This window comes from Candida dubliniensis, chromosome 3 (genome assembly GCF_000026945.1).
Source record: "Candida dubliniensis CD36 chromosome 3, complete sequence".
Classification (NCBI taxonomy): domain Eukaryota; kingdom Fungi; phylum Ascomycota; class Pichiomycetes; order Serinales; family Debaryomycetaceae; genus Candida; species Candida dubliniensis.
Window position 1 is genome coordinate 1,048,129 of NC_012862.1, and position 14,953 is coordinate 1,063,081.

Here is a 14,953-nt window from a genome sequence, read left to right on the forward strand (position 1 = left end):
ATTGAGTAATTAATGTATGAAAATCTATATATAGAAAGTTAGTTTATTCTATTTGATTAATAAACAGCTCTGAATGTTGGGTTTATATATAAATCTCAGTATCATAATCACAGCATACGTCTTCTTGTCAGTATTAAACCGCCCCAATTATTGGAATCTTCTGATTCAATCATAGCAGACACAAAATGAAATGATAAACTAAACCAAACTGTAGAAAATTTAGTCCGTACTTGTAGCTTGTTCAGCACCATAACTGGAATCATGCTCGTTGGTCATATCTTCATCAGTAGGGCTACTACTATTATCATCATTTTTAAGGTTTTGAGATCGAAGAATTCTAATTAAACTGTCCAATTTTTTATTCATTGAGTTGTCTTGTTGCAAAGAATAGTCGCTAATTAACCTGTCAAATTTTTGATTTGTCTCGCTTTTAAAACTCTGCAAATCTTCTCGAAGAGCATTTATCGAATGAGCAACTTGGGACTGAGAAACTATCAATCGTTTTAATAGCGACTCAGTGGTATTATCTTGTTGCAGTTGGGTTTGATATTGTTGCTGGTGCTCGTGGTTCTGGTTCTGATCCTGGCGATAAGCAAAATCACTTGTTCTAGTGTTAGGATTATTATCATATTGAATATTAGGAGAGATATTGTTACCAAAATGCTGTTTTGACTCGTGATTCAATTGTTGTTGTGGTTGCAGAGTTGATGCCAGGGTTCCCGCTGACGTAGAGCTATTGGAATGTCTCAGTGGGTGTTGAACGTTGTGTTGTTCATTTTGTGGCACAGAAGCAGTCATATTTATGTCCGGTGATTTGTAGATAATATGACTAGATGCTTGATTATTAGGATGCGGCTGTAACATTGTTTCTTCTGCGTGACTAATTTGATTTGAAGGGTTAATTAATTCTGAATGTTCAAGAGAGGGAACATATCCAGCGACAATATCTTTATTCGTACCAAGCAGTGGGGTTCCAGATGATGGCACTAGTTGATGCTGGCGAATTCCATTGGGAAAATCCATATTATTCTGAAATTGATGTTGTATCGAATTATCGAATCCCTGCGACATCAAGTATTGTGCTCTGTCTCGATTCAATTTATATTCATAAGAATTAGGACTTATTTGGGACATATCTGCAAGAGCTAGTGGGTTCTCAATCTGTGTCGTCGTAGCATTTTGATGAACATATGAATTGTCAATTTGAGTATTAATGGCAACATCACTATTATTACTACTGCCCCCCAATGAGTATGGGTTAACTTCGGTGTGATTATTTTTGTACATATACTCCAAGATATCGACCAAGAGCTTTTCATTTTCGTTCAACACCACCTGATCTAGGAGCTGATTGTTATGTTTTAACCGGTTCTCCAAATTCTTTTTCAACATTTGAAAGCGATGATTTATTGTCCTGCTTTGCACTATGTTGGAATTACATCGCTCATTAAATTCTTGCAAAACTTTCTCCCATGTCTTAATGATGTTACCTCTAGTGAAGATGTCCTCTTTATACTTATGAATGAGAAAAAGTAGATTAGTTTCGGAATCGTAAGTAAACTGAAAGTTGCTTCGTTTGTTAAATGATGCAGATCCCGTTGCCGAAGATAATGTTTGGGTGTGATCAATTTCTTCGTTCATTATACTCACAAGGAACTGATATTTTGCACCATGAACAGGTAGAGCTAAAATGTGAAATATTAGATTTTCTTGATCTGTAGATGACAAAACAAATAGTAAATAAATGATATCGATAATAACAGCTTTTTATACGAAACAAAAGAAGAAAAATTTTTCACAGAATAAACGTTTAGAGGAATACCGTCCTCATATAAATAATCCTTCCCTCTCCAAAAACAAAAATAAAAAAACTATATGCATATGTCTATCTATAAGTAATGCGTGTTTAACGTTTCTGGAATGTGGTTTTGTGCTACTAAACGTTTTCAATAAATGATATGCGGTTTGAATCTCATAGATGAGATAGCTTTGTTATAGCATTTATTTTTGTTTTTGCTGAAAATAATGGTATTCCGTGATAATGAGAAAATAAAAGAAGGCGGGTGAAGGGAGAGTGGGGGAGAAGCAGTAATAATGATAGTTAGATATTCGTCGTGAATTTATTCGATGAATTTTTTTTGCCTTACTAAAACTCATAAAAGCATTTCAATTACGCCGAAATATGAAACAAATTATCCACGAAGATTGTTAATAAACACACCTCTCTTTTCTCCATTCATGCACCGAAGACCCAATACAAAAACAAGGGCAAGAACAAGAACAAGAACAAGAACAAGAACAAGGACAACAAGATTTGTCAACGCCATTTCTTTTTATTTTTTTTTAAAAAAAACCATTTGAAGGTTAAAAGGTAAATAATAAATAACTAAAAGAAGGTGCATCTTTTTTGACTTTCGTTAAACTGATTGTTCTTAAGCCCGAGTAAAAGTTTAGTTACTAAATGTCATCAGTTTAAATCTATTTGTCTTACTATTCCAACTTTTTAGTTTACTTGTTTTTTTTAAAAAAGATTTGATTTTTTTGTTTTGTTTTGTTTATCCAATATTCACTTTGTTAATCTTTCTGGATTTAAAGACATAAAGGAAACAGATGAAAAAAACCTTCCCTAAAAAGCTTAAAACTTTTCCGTTCCTTCATTTCCGAATCATCTAAACTTTCAGGTTTTGTAGTTGAAGTTTACTAAAATGTCAAAGAAAGATAAACTATGAAAAATTCGTTTTCTTTATAAGGAAAAAAAAAATATATATATATAATATTAGATTGGATAATGCATAAGCGATAAATGTGTACAAATTTTTGCCAAAATATTTTGTTTTGTAACTCAAATTAACAGAAAACAATGACATGGGTAAAACAAGACCAACTGCTTATTGCATCAAGAACGCTTTGACACAAACCAATTTGTTCATATTACCAATTACAAATAAAGTTGTAAACATTTAACAGATGCATAATGCGCAAACAATAAAATCGTGGGAGACACAAAATCTGGAACAATGTTATAATTGTTACAATTGAGCGATTCCCTTTCTTATTTATTTATTTGTTTGTTTGCTTTCAACGAAACATTAGATGCCAAACATCATCAACCACAATAACCGAAAGTTATCTGAGAATCTTTAACTGTAAACCATAAAACCTAAAAAAAATATAATTGGAGATGAGGAATGAGCTAATAAAGAAAGAAATTCTCCAGAAAAGTGATCAACAGAGACTAAAAGCTGAGTTTAAGTCTTAGAATGGAGTTTAGTAAGCAAAATAGACCGACTAAAATAAAACTAGCAATATTGTCTTTGCTTTAAATCTTTGTTATTGTTTCAATACTCGGTTGTGATTTTTAACATTTGGTTTGTAAAAATTGGGCCAAACAATGGAATGATATTCATTAATCTTCCCATAAAATCTGTTTTTGATGATCTCTTATGTTTTCTTCTATATCCCTCTTAACCAAATAACAAAGAACACGATATTCGTAATAAGCTGATTTTGTTGTTTCGCAACATAGCCTATCACCGTTTAAAAATTCTTTCCGCTTTGAAAATTTCCATAGAATTTACTATCAAATTTCCTTTATTTTTGTTGTAAAAAAAATGAAAAAAAAAAAAGAAACATATATAACAATTGGGCATTATATTCGTCACGTAAATGCAAAGTTCTAATTGTGTCCCAAAACAGATCAAATTTAACAGTAAGGTTATATCCTATTATCTTTGATTGCAGCATATTCTGTTTGTTGTTTCGTTCCCATGGGGGGGGACCTGGATCATCGATGCTGGATTTAGTAAGACATGTCCAAAATTATAATGATAAATTTAGTACTAATTTAGATTTCTTACTTTTCGATTTCGTATTAAGTGATTGCTCAGTGGCTTAGTATGCGGTACCTACCTAAACTGATGCAAACTAATGCCTTTGAAGCAGGGAGAGTATATGGTCCTGCTATATTTTTGATAGTGTGTCTTGCGCCAAAAAAAAAAAAAAAAAAACTATTACAAAGATCAACAAAAATAGGTTTTCAAGAGAACAACAATAGTCGGCGAAATAATAGGATATGGATTTCCTTTATAATACTAAAAAATATACAATGTTAAGCACAATGCATAATGCGGGTATAAAATTCATAGTTGTTGTTAATAATCTTGTCACATTGGTGTTCAGTATAATATTTTTTGCTGATATTTCAATCTTTGCGTCAGGTACATATTCACAACAGTAGTGCACAATTCTATTTTCTATTATATATATTTGTATAAGGGGTTTTACTTTATATAATGCCAATGTCAAAACCTCTCCTATTGGAAAATGCTATGGAGTTCGGTTTACGTATTATTGTTACTATTGTTGTTGTTGTTGTTACTGCTATTTCCACGTAAAACTCTTCTACATTCATTGCACAAAACTAGTATCTGATGAGAACAAACACCAAAAGCGTCTAGGTATACGCTTATTGTTGTATTCAAAACATCCACTTTGGACCGAGATCCGGTCGCTATTTCCTCAAGCGATCGTTCCAATGACTTTCGTAAAAATGGTTTTGATAGCGATATATCTTCAAATTCCATTTTGTCAAGGCCATCTATGAGTCCCATTCCTAAGAGTGAAGGGACAATAAATTCATTCTTTCCCTTTTTCGATTTAGCAATATATCCTCTATTCTCTATTTTATGGATATGCTCCGCAATAGTAGCATCTGTTCCAATACCATTGGCATCCATCAATGCAATTAGCTCAGGCTCAGTCATATGATTCGGCGGACTTGTTTTTCCCTCTTTCAATACTCCACTAGCCAACTTGATCCGCTCTCCTTCCGTGAACTTTGGTAACTGCTTGGAGCTTTCCCATTTTTTGTATATATACACATCCAAATAATTTTTTTCAAGCACCATTAATCCATTTGCTGTGAAGAATTCGTCTCCCCATTTTAAAGTCGCCACGGTTTGCATACCAACAGCGTCTTTTGAGCAACAGGCAATAAACCGACGTACAACGTATTCATACACTTTTTTTTCGTTGATGGATTTTAGAGTATCCAAGGAAACATATTTGATGGGATGGATTGGAGGATGCGCCTTATCATCATGAGAACCACTCCGAGGAACTTGATATCCTTGGCTTAAAAGCTCAGTTGTGTAGCTCCCCCATCGAGAATCTTGCTTGTGGACTTCTAGTAAACTCCTGAAATCAGTTTCTTTGGCAAATCTATCAGTTTCAGTTCTCGGATACGACAAAAACCCCTGATTGTAAAGCTTTTCAGCAGCTTCCAATGCTGCCTTGGCAGACATCTTAAAAAACCTAGCACAATCTTTTTGTAATTCAACCGTTGTCAATGGGAAGGGACGGAAATTGGGTTTCCTCTTTGATTCTATCTTTGATATGATTCCATATTCCCCACTCTTGCAGCACTGTTCGTAAAGCATAACCACATACAACTTGTCAAAAAAATGACCTCGAACCCAATTGAAAACTGTCTTTTTGTTTTCTTTCCTTGTTTCAACCTCAATATGCCAAAATGGTTCCGGTATAAAATTTTTCACTCGTTTATATCTATCAACAACAAATCCCAACGTCGGAAACTGACATGTTCCATAAGAAGCCACCTGTGTCCCATCAATTATCCCCTTTTGTCGCAATTGATCAGTCAACAAACGTGTAAAACTGGTACCCACTCGAAAATCAACTTCCATACGACACGAGACAGCAGCTACTGCGCTCATATCCAAGTTCACGGGATTCTTTGCTGCTCGAATAATATGATTTCGTTCAAGATGTGAAAACTTGGCTCGCCAAATATTGTTCAACTCAAGGTTCCTATTGTATTTTTTGGCAGCATTCATAATTTCAAATCCAATGTATTCCCCTTCTCTATCACAATCTGTCCAGATCATCAATTTATCAGCGTTTCTTGCCTCTTTTGCAATGTTTTCATGAACAGCTTTCTTGGTAATAACGGTCAATATGTCTGCATCAAATAGTCGTCCAGGAACACATTTCCCCCAGGCAAAAGCCGACTCAAACTCAAGATTCGTGATATGTCCAACAACCGAAGTCATGGTCACTTGACAAGGGCCATCTTCAGGTTTGAAAGTAAATGTGAAATCGTAGTTTTTGATGAATTTTTCTGATGAATCTCGTAATGATGTTCGTCCTCCTCCCAAGATATTTGCCACAGCTTTTGCAATTGACGGTTTCTCTGCAACACATAGTATCTTCATATTATTTCAATCGAGAAAATGGGAAAATTGGGAACCCTGATGATACTGGCCAGGCTTTAATGAGTAGTGGTTTTATTTCTTGATTTCCAGCATAATTTTTCGTGTTGTTGTTTATTGTGTGTGTTGGATACGCGCGCGCGTCTTGAAGTGTTCGAAAGTAAAGATGAGAATGAGTTTCAGCCTAACCACTGATGGTACGGGTGGCGAAATCTTTACCACTTAATGAATATAATGAACCTAAGGTTATATTAACAAATTAAGGATTTTTTATGTAACAGATATTCGTTATAAGAGCTTTCGAGGATCTAATATACTTTCAATTCTACTTTGTAACCTGGTTTGCGGTCTGCACTACCTCGGCCAGTATTTTAATATACTGTTACTTGCCCACTTCTAAAAATCCCCATAAGATGTATCTCTTAAATATCATATTCAATACAACCCACTCTCGATAAAATCAAAGTGCCTAATTACTATTATTATTATTATTATTATTATTATTATTGTTGATTATACCAAATGATGATTCCATACATGTGTGACGAGTTATACATAATGTCGTAACCACGAAGAGAGAGAAAAATAATATACAGACAAAATATATGATCGATAAGAACCACCAACCAAATATTAGTTAACTATTAAACTACTTGATTCTTTGTTTTCTTTTCTTTTCTTTTTTTTTTTTTTGCAAGCAAAATGGCATCGTTCACTAATGGATTTGAGTCAATAAATTTGGCTTCAACAGTTCTGGGTGCTTATCAAGAAGAAGACACTCCCATCAAACGTTTACACTCTATCCCCGCTTCCACCTCCGAAGATGAAGATGAACTTGATCCCGAAGAGTTTATTTCAAATAAAGTACATAAACCAGCAACAAAAGACTCACATGTGCTGTACAATGAGTATCTGGAGAAGAACAGAAGTGATGAACCACTATCAAACTTACATGACACTCATAAACCTCATTTAACAACAACCACAACTCTAATTGATTCAACCAAAGAAAATGAACTGTTATACAATACCATGGACAGTTTGATGATAAAATCTATCAATTTCCCCGCGGCCATATACCAGTCAGATGACAAGAATTCCCAATCACCAATCGAGTATTTATCCAACAGGATAAAATTGCTCACACAAGAGTTATATGAAGATTCAATTAAATATGGTAAATTCTTGAAGAGTGGTAATAATCATATATACCAATTGCGAAGTAAACTATTGCAGACCTTCAATCAATTATCCGAAAGTTATTATTCTTTAAATGAACTATATCATAAAGACATGTCATATGCAGAAACATTACACGGATCATTCAAAAAATGGGATCAACAACAAAACAAAGTATTGTCTAAAGTGAAATCCATAAAAAGTGATACAAACAAACATGGAGCCAAATTATTCACCTTATTAGATGAAGTAAACGATGTTGATGACGAGATTAAACTTTTGGAAACAAAACTACAGCAGCTTCGGTCTAAAAAGGAACTATTAAATAAAGAAATCGAAGACACCAGCAGTGTTTTGGAAAGTAGAACAGCAAAGTATGTTGATATGTTTAAAGATTTGGAAAACAAAGGCAAGTCAGCCATTATTGACTTTCTTGTTTCTAATGGTGCTCCCGAAAAAGAAATTGACACCATCGTGAGATTTTTACCCGTTGATATTACCATTTCCAGCAACTATTCACTGAAAAAGGAACCAGACAAACAGGTACATACTGCAAAGGAGTCAGTTCCACAGCCTGAATCAACAAGCAACCCCCCAGCTATCCCTAACAATATAGGTATGCAACCGTTTATCGTCCCTGAGGTAGAACCAGATTCTAAGACACCAGATTTGCAGTCAATGAACCATGATCATGGACCCACTCCTTTTGAAAAAGGATATGCCATGGGGACACAAAACTCCGCGACGTTGAAAAACAAGATGAATCATATAATGAATAAGCTTTTGCATTCCCTTCCGACAACTGCACCATCAAATATTCCAAAAATACCTGCCATGTCACATATTAAAGTGGATGATTTATCAAATACAATTTCTAAAAAATTAGATTTAGATCCAATAATGATTTTTTTGGAACACAAAGTTGCTGCTTTACATGATTTGGCAGTGCAATCGTCTCAAAATGCTGCATTATTTCATGAGTTTGGTAGAATATGGGAAGACGTTACAAAACTAATGAACATTCAGGAAGAAAAGTTGGAGAGTATTCTCAACGACTATTCGAATCCTAAAGTGGTTACACGTGTCTTGATTTCCACTTTGGACCAATTGAAAACCATCTTATCTTCATTGAATAATAATCCTATAACAAATGCTAGTTCTAAAAATGAAGTGTTGACTTCATTAGTAACAAGTGAATATAATGCGGTTGAAGAGGCCGTTAAACTTGTATCAACTGACCTTGTAACCATTGGAGAAGCCAATTCTAGTGGAGGGCAACCTCCTTTGATACCTACATCTTCAAAACCTACAAGTCAAGTGTATCCAGTAAATACTAATGACATCAAACTGGCTACAAAAATTGAGTAAAAGGTGATTGTAATCCAATGTAATTTAAATGTAAACAGGGTTTCTTATAAGATGTATTGAGAATATACGATGCAGATCTATTTCAAAAATATAAAAAACAGTTTATTTCTTTGCAAATGGGCGTTTTCTAGGTATAAACAAATTAGATGGTGGTTTGACTACTCCAGAAGATGAGGGCATAGTTGACTTTGTTGGCTTCTTTGTTTTATCTGTTGATTTAACTGAGGCAATGGAAGAGTTAACAGTTATTTGCAAAGATTTGTTTTGAGGAGTAGTGGGAAACTCCTTAGATGTACTCCTTTCAGCATCGGCAGGCTTGTTGGGCTTAAGGGTACCTGAAGATGTTGGAGTTGGAGTTGAGGCAGCTACTGGTTTTGAAATCGTACCAGAACGAGTGGGGACATTTTTAGAATCATCTTGAGGTTTTGGTTGATTTATATATGGTTTCGGAGCATTGTTTGTTGGTTGCAGATTCTTTGTCTGATAATTGAAGTTTTTATTTCCATTAGGTGGTTTCGTTTTACTTGGTAAAACACCTGCATTAGTTACACGATAGGCTGGCATGGTCATACTGTTTCTTATCTTTTGTACATTTCTTTCGGATTCATTCGACACCTTCTGCTTTTTGGCATATTTTTCTTGTGGTGGGATAAATACACTTGCTTCCTTTCTCTTCAATACAGGGTTAGATGAATTCAAAAATCCAGGATAAGCTTGTGTAACACATTTCCTTTCATCGGCATCAGTTAATAGCTTTCTCCAGACTTCGTTTCTGGATAAAGATTCCTTGTTACCTAATATCCAGAGAGTGGTCTTTGCACGAGTAAGGGCCACGTTCATACGACGCACATCACTCAAAAACCCGACATTTCCTGTTGCACTGGCTCTAACACAAGACATAATTATAATCTCTTTTTCTTGACCTTGGAACCCATCGACAGTGTTAAAATCGATTTCATCTAAAATGGGTTTCCCGTATTTTCTAACGAAAACTTCTTTGATTTTTCGAATTTGCTCTTTATATGGAGAAATTATCCCCACATTCCCACTAAATTTGTCTTGTGGTATTATTTGCATCAATTTATCAGTCAACTGCAAGGCAACCATTGCTTCATCAGTGTTGAAAAGAGACCTGGTCAACTCATTTTTCTCGTGTTTACCCAAAATGTCAAAAAACCTATACGGTGTGAGTGGCGGATCCTTGTGCCATGGCCTTGTGTTCAATTCAAGCATATTGTCACCATCTTTTAACTTGGAGTTATAGAACTCAGAACTTGGGAATTTTGAGATCATTGGATGCATTCTGTATTGCACATCCAACATATAAACCGAGTCTGGGTGGTTCTTTTGCATTCTTACAAACAAACTTTGTTCGTAATTATAGGAAGCCGCAGCTTGTGATAACACTGTTGGTGGCAATTGGTTTGGATCTCCCACCATGATACATTTTCTGCAGCCATATCTAAGAGGAATAATAGCCGATAATTCCAAACACTGACAGGCTTCATCAATGATTACTTGGTCAAACTGCACAGAAAGATTAGCAACCAAATCGTGCGCTGATCCTGATAAAGTCGAACAAAGCACTTGTGCTTCTGAAAGAATTCGGGCTTGTATGTTTCTTCTATTAATTTCTTTGGTTCTATTAGCTATCGAGGCCTTTTCCCTTTGCTCGTCTAATTTCTTTGCCAACTCGCTTCTCTTTTTATTAATGGCACGAATCTTTTCTTCCAATTCGGTGATATCTTTGTCTTCCAAACTTTCAGTGGCGAGTCTTTTCCGCAATTCGTCTCTTTCGTTAATACATTTGGTGTGTTCTAAACGAATATTCGGATCAATTACTACTTCAGTTTGTTTTGTCTGTAACTCTTTATCAACTAATTCTTCCAAGGTCAAATCCCTTACTGATGAATTGATTGCATCACTTCTTCCTAATCGTACTACCTTAAGTGGCATATGTTCCCCTGACGAGTTTCGAACACCGTCTCTCAATCTTAATACTAACTCATCAACTGCAGCATTACTTGGTGCACAAATCAATATTTTGGCTTTGTCAGACGGAGCAGGACTAGAACCTGATTCAGATATATCAATCACCTTCTTGTTTTTTTCTTGAGACAACGAATACCCAACAATCCCTAAAATAGTTTTCGTTTTACCCGTACCAGGAGGACCTTGAATCAATGAGAACCCTTCACTCTTAAAAGTACCCATAATTGCACGAGCTTGTGAATCATTTACATGATAGATTTTACGCATCTTTTCAGCATCTTCCTCTTCAATCTCAATGGGTTTGTTTGGGGTTGCCAGAATGATTGAATCGGCTAAATCATAATATTGCAACCCTTTCAAAGAGGAAAACTCTCTCTCAATCGTAATCATTTGCATCACTTTCATTCCAGTAACAACTGACTTTGGTGTCAACGCTCCCATCATTGGCCCACTTGGATAAACTCTTAAAATAACATCACAGTAATCCGAGTTGGTGTATTTCGTATCCTGGACTTTTGCCAAACAAGTCATTGTGTCCTCTGCTTTTATATAGCGTCTAATTTCTGCTTCATGTTGAAGTGATTCGTTTTTCAATGCAAGCACAACCAAATCAGAATCTCCTATTCTCCTATCTTGTAACACCGCTTTTTCCATGGATGCAAAAACGTCAAAGAATCCATCTACCAGTGTTCTACTTCCAATCAATAGTTCAAAAGGTTTCTCATCTACCGTCAATTTTGCTGACTGCATAGCCAGCCAACATTCCAACATTAGTAATGGCTCCGTCACCTGGACATACTCTTTAACATCCTTGTATGTATCCTTGATCTCTTGATATATGGATTTATCTTTGCTGGGAAAATCGCTCTTTGAATTATAATTCCATCTAAGGACAGATAAATACAAAGGTTTCAAATTCACATTCAATCTCAACCTCATTCTCTCTTTGGCCATTTTGGCTTCGTCTATTTGTTTTCTTCTTTTTTGAAGATTATTTCTATCAATAGTTTTCAAGTTCATATCCACTTCTGTGATTTTGGCAATCTTTTTAGCTTTACCTTCCACAAACAAGTCAGTCAAATCTGTATCTGATTCATCCTCAGAAGAAGACTCCGAGTCAGCTGCTGTTTTCTTTTTCAAGGCATGTAATGGCCTTCCAATAGCAACTGATGGAGCTGAAGGTGGTGATTTCTTTGAATTGAAGCCAGCTGGTCTAGGAGGTGCTGGGTTAATGTGACTTTTTGGCGGACCAGAAATGGAGGATCTTGATTGTTGTAACTTTTGACGAATCAGATTTAGATTTTGAGTACCTTTTACCTCTTTTGGAGCTGGAGCAACGGGTGCTTTATTTGTGAAAGAAACAAACCCTTCCAAAGTCTGTTGCCTTTTATTTGTTCTCTTTGCAAACTCCTCTGGTCGGAGTTCTTGGATTTCATCATCTATTGGTTGTAATTTGGGCTCAACCTTAGCTCTAGCCTGAGCATACTTCTGCTCACTTTCTTTTCCCTCCATTGTTTCGACTAAAACTTCATTTAATTCTCTGGCTTTTGTCATCAACATCATTCTTTGCGACTCAGACAACTTATTATTGTAACCTTTCACTTTTTTAGAATATTTCCATAACTGTTCAACAAACTGATCTTGAACTTTAAAATTTTCTTCAGAAGCCAAATCAAAACCTTTGATGACTAACGCAACACAGGAATTTAAAAGGGAGAGATCCCCAAGCTTCAACCAAACAATTATATGTTGGAAAGCATTCATAAAACTCTCAAAGAATTCATACAGTATATCCTTGTTTGTCTGTTCCTTGATTGTGTCTACAATAAACCTGAAAGAATCTAAAAGCAAATGACTCAAGTCTAACGTGTCTCTTGCAAACTCAAGCAACTCGTCAAGATGAAACTGGCCGGCCCACACAAATGTTTCCTGGAATACCATAATTAAAAATTTCCAGCAGTTTTTCCAAAATGAGATAATTTCACTTTCGCAATTAGTAGTAGAAGATAATAACAGTGAATCAACTGGGTCTGCTAAAGCTTTGATTATATCCATTACAATTCTAATAGCTTTAGGGGTTGGTTCATAGCATGCCAAATTTGTCAAGTTAGCCAAATTAATATTGATAGACACTAAAGACAGTTTCAAATTGTTTGAGAAACATTCCTGGAAAGTTTCCAATCTACCACTGGCATTATACACTTCATTCATGAAATCCAATGCAGCTTGACTAATCAAAGGGGTGAAAATACAACCCCATACAGACTCAGCACAATCAAGGTCATTGATAATCTGCTTGATATTTTCTGGATCACAAAGACTAAAACTAGAAAAAATTTGATTTTGTAAATCACATATGGCTTCCATACCCTTATTATGTTGAGTTTTAGCACTTGCTAAATCCTTATTTGCCTGGTTGTACTTGATCTCGTTAAAGTTAATTGCCATAGGCATTAAACGCAAACACTGTATAACCACTTTCACCAAACCAATGTTGGTGTATAGTTTCAGTTTTAAAATAGCACTCCAAAAAAATGGGAAAGTGTCGAACATATTTGGTATTTCACCTTTCAGCAACAAATATGAATTCTTTACCAAAATTAAGACATCATATTTCAAGCATCTACAAACTAAGTCCATAGCATCAGCGCATGGAGGTGAATTCATGGCGCAACTGAGAATAGCACCGGCTTCGTATTCAAGAGCTGCCCTTACGTCTCTAAAACTCATGATTTCAACAGACAATTTCGGGTCTTTTGGGTTCATTTCAACAACAGTAGCTGGAAATATACCTGCAAATATCTTAACGCCCAATTCTCTCAAATTAGTAACTCTTTGTGATCTCAAATCATTTGTCGAACTTGTATAGCCCTTCCCTTGTCTCAATAGATATGGTCCAATTTTCATACATGCATTCTGTCGTTGTGATCCGTTTAGTGATTCGATGAACAAAAAAATCCAAGATATAAAGTCCTGAAATGAAAAATCATTCAAAGAACTCTTCTCTGAGGCAGATAAAATTAACTGTTTAGAATACTCTGGGTTCCCAAGTATACCAGACAACAATGCGATAGGTGTTAATGGCATAGTATGCAGATAGAGCTTACTTCCTAATCTGTTCAATAACTTAGTAAACACTTTTAATAAAACTGGTAAAGGGGCTGTCAAGTTTGACATTAAACTATTGCAAAGCACGCTAATTGCTGAGTACAATTTCAAATTTGTGTGCTCGCTCATGGCTCTAATATCTTTAGGTGTATTAACTCGAAGAATAAAAGCTTCATCATCCATGAAATCAAGAATGTTGTAGACTATCTCCCAAAACTTAATAGCTGTCCCATCATTAAAATACTTGGAATCTTGTATTCGGTAAAGGTGAATTGAGAACTCCTTAACTACTGGCTCTTCAAGCGACCTCTTGTTGTATATGATCTTCTGCTGGCTCAAGTGCTTCATCCATTCGAATGCCCAAAGTTTTTCTTCACCAGACCCTTCGAAAAGTAGATATACAAGACCCGCAAGTAAAGCGGGAGAAGTAGGCAATTCGTCTTTAGCACGCAAAACCCTCACTATATGTGCAAATTTCTCTTTGTTGTCTTTGTAATGTCTTAGAAGATCTGGGTTAACCATGAACCAATCTCGGCAAAGATGAAGTTGCGCCTGCACCTTCTCAATAGTTTCGAGATTATTGTAAACCAAATTTAGACATGGTTGCACCAATGTAGCTTCCCAAGAAGTAATTGCATTGATAAACTGGTTCACATTGGCAATGGGTGTCTTTTTGTTTGTGATGAAACCAGATCGCAACTGAGTCTTTGCTATTGCAAAAGCCCTTAGGCAGGAGGTACATTTCAGCAAAGATTTAGCTATGTCAGGCTTCAACTCTTCAAGAACAGCATTGTTTGGAAATGAAAATAAAATTAAAGAATAACATGCTATTGAATACATGTATCTATTGCAAAACCAATGTGGATTATTTTTGTATTTTCTCAAATATTCGATCGTGTGCTTTATGGCTGTTTCATGGGTAGGACTGTTGCCTGGCTCTGAGAGGGATTGAGTAATCAACCTTACTAGGCTGTCATGCTCAGGTGGTTTGTCTGTTTCTACTCCCAGCTGTGGTGTTACTGTATGTGACATTGTCGAGTACCCAGTCCGGAAAAGAAATGATGCAGTCTATAAAA

At 35.6% G+C, this 14,953-nt stretch overlaps 4 protein-coding genes across 4 annotated transcripts; 1 reads left to right on the forward strand and 3 right to left on the reverse strand. All coding sequences in view use genetic code 12, as the record gives it.

Moving 5' to 3' along the window:
• Positions 1 to 219: 219 nt before the first annotated feature.
• Positions 220 to 1,641, reverse strand: CD36_84690 (conserved hypothetical protein; the record flags this gene model as incomplete). Its single annotated transcript, XM_002419336.1, has 1 exon — positions 220 to 1,641. The coding sequence occupies one exon, from the start codon at positions 1,639 to 1,641 to the stop codon at positions 220 to 222; it is 1,422 nt and encodes a 473-aa protein (XP_002419381.1).
• Positions 1,642 to 4,340: 2,699 nt separating this feature from the next.
• On the reverse strand, positions 4,341 to 6,233 carry CD36_84700 (DNA topoisomerase III, putative; the record flags this gene model as incomplete). The annotated part of the gene is made up of 1 exon (XM_002419337.1): positions 4,341 to 6,233. The coding sequence occupies one exon, from the start codon at positions 6,231 to 6,233 to the stop codon at positions 4,341 to 4,343; it is 1,893 nt and encodes a 630-aa protein (XP_002419382.1).
• A 699-nt stretch (positions 6,234 to 6,932) lies between these two features.
• On the forward strand, positions 6,933 to 8,777 carry CD36_84710 (conserved hypothetical protein; the record flags this gene model as incomplete). The annotated part of the gene is made up of 1 exon (XM_002419338.1): positions 6,933 to 8,777. The coding sequence occupies one exon, from the start codon at positions 6,933 to 6,935 to the stop codon at positions 8,775 to 8,777; it is 1,845 nt and encodes a 614-aa protein (XP_002419383.1).
• Positions 8,778 to 8,879: 102 nt separating this feature from the next.
• Positions 8,880 to 14,909, reverse strand: CD36_84720 (helicase, putative; the record flags this gene model as incomplete). Its single annotated transcript, XM_002419339.1, has 1 exon — positions 8,880 to 14,909. One exon carries the CDS (start codon positions 14,907 to 14,909, stop codon positions 8,880 to 8,882), a length of 6,030 nt encoding a protein of 2,009 aa, XP_002419384.1.
• Positions 14,910 to 14,953: the final 44 nt, after the last annotated feature.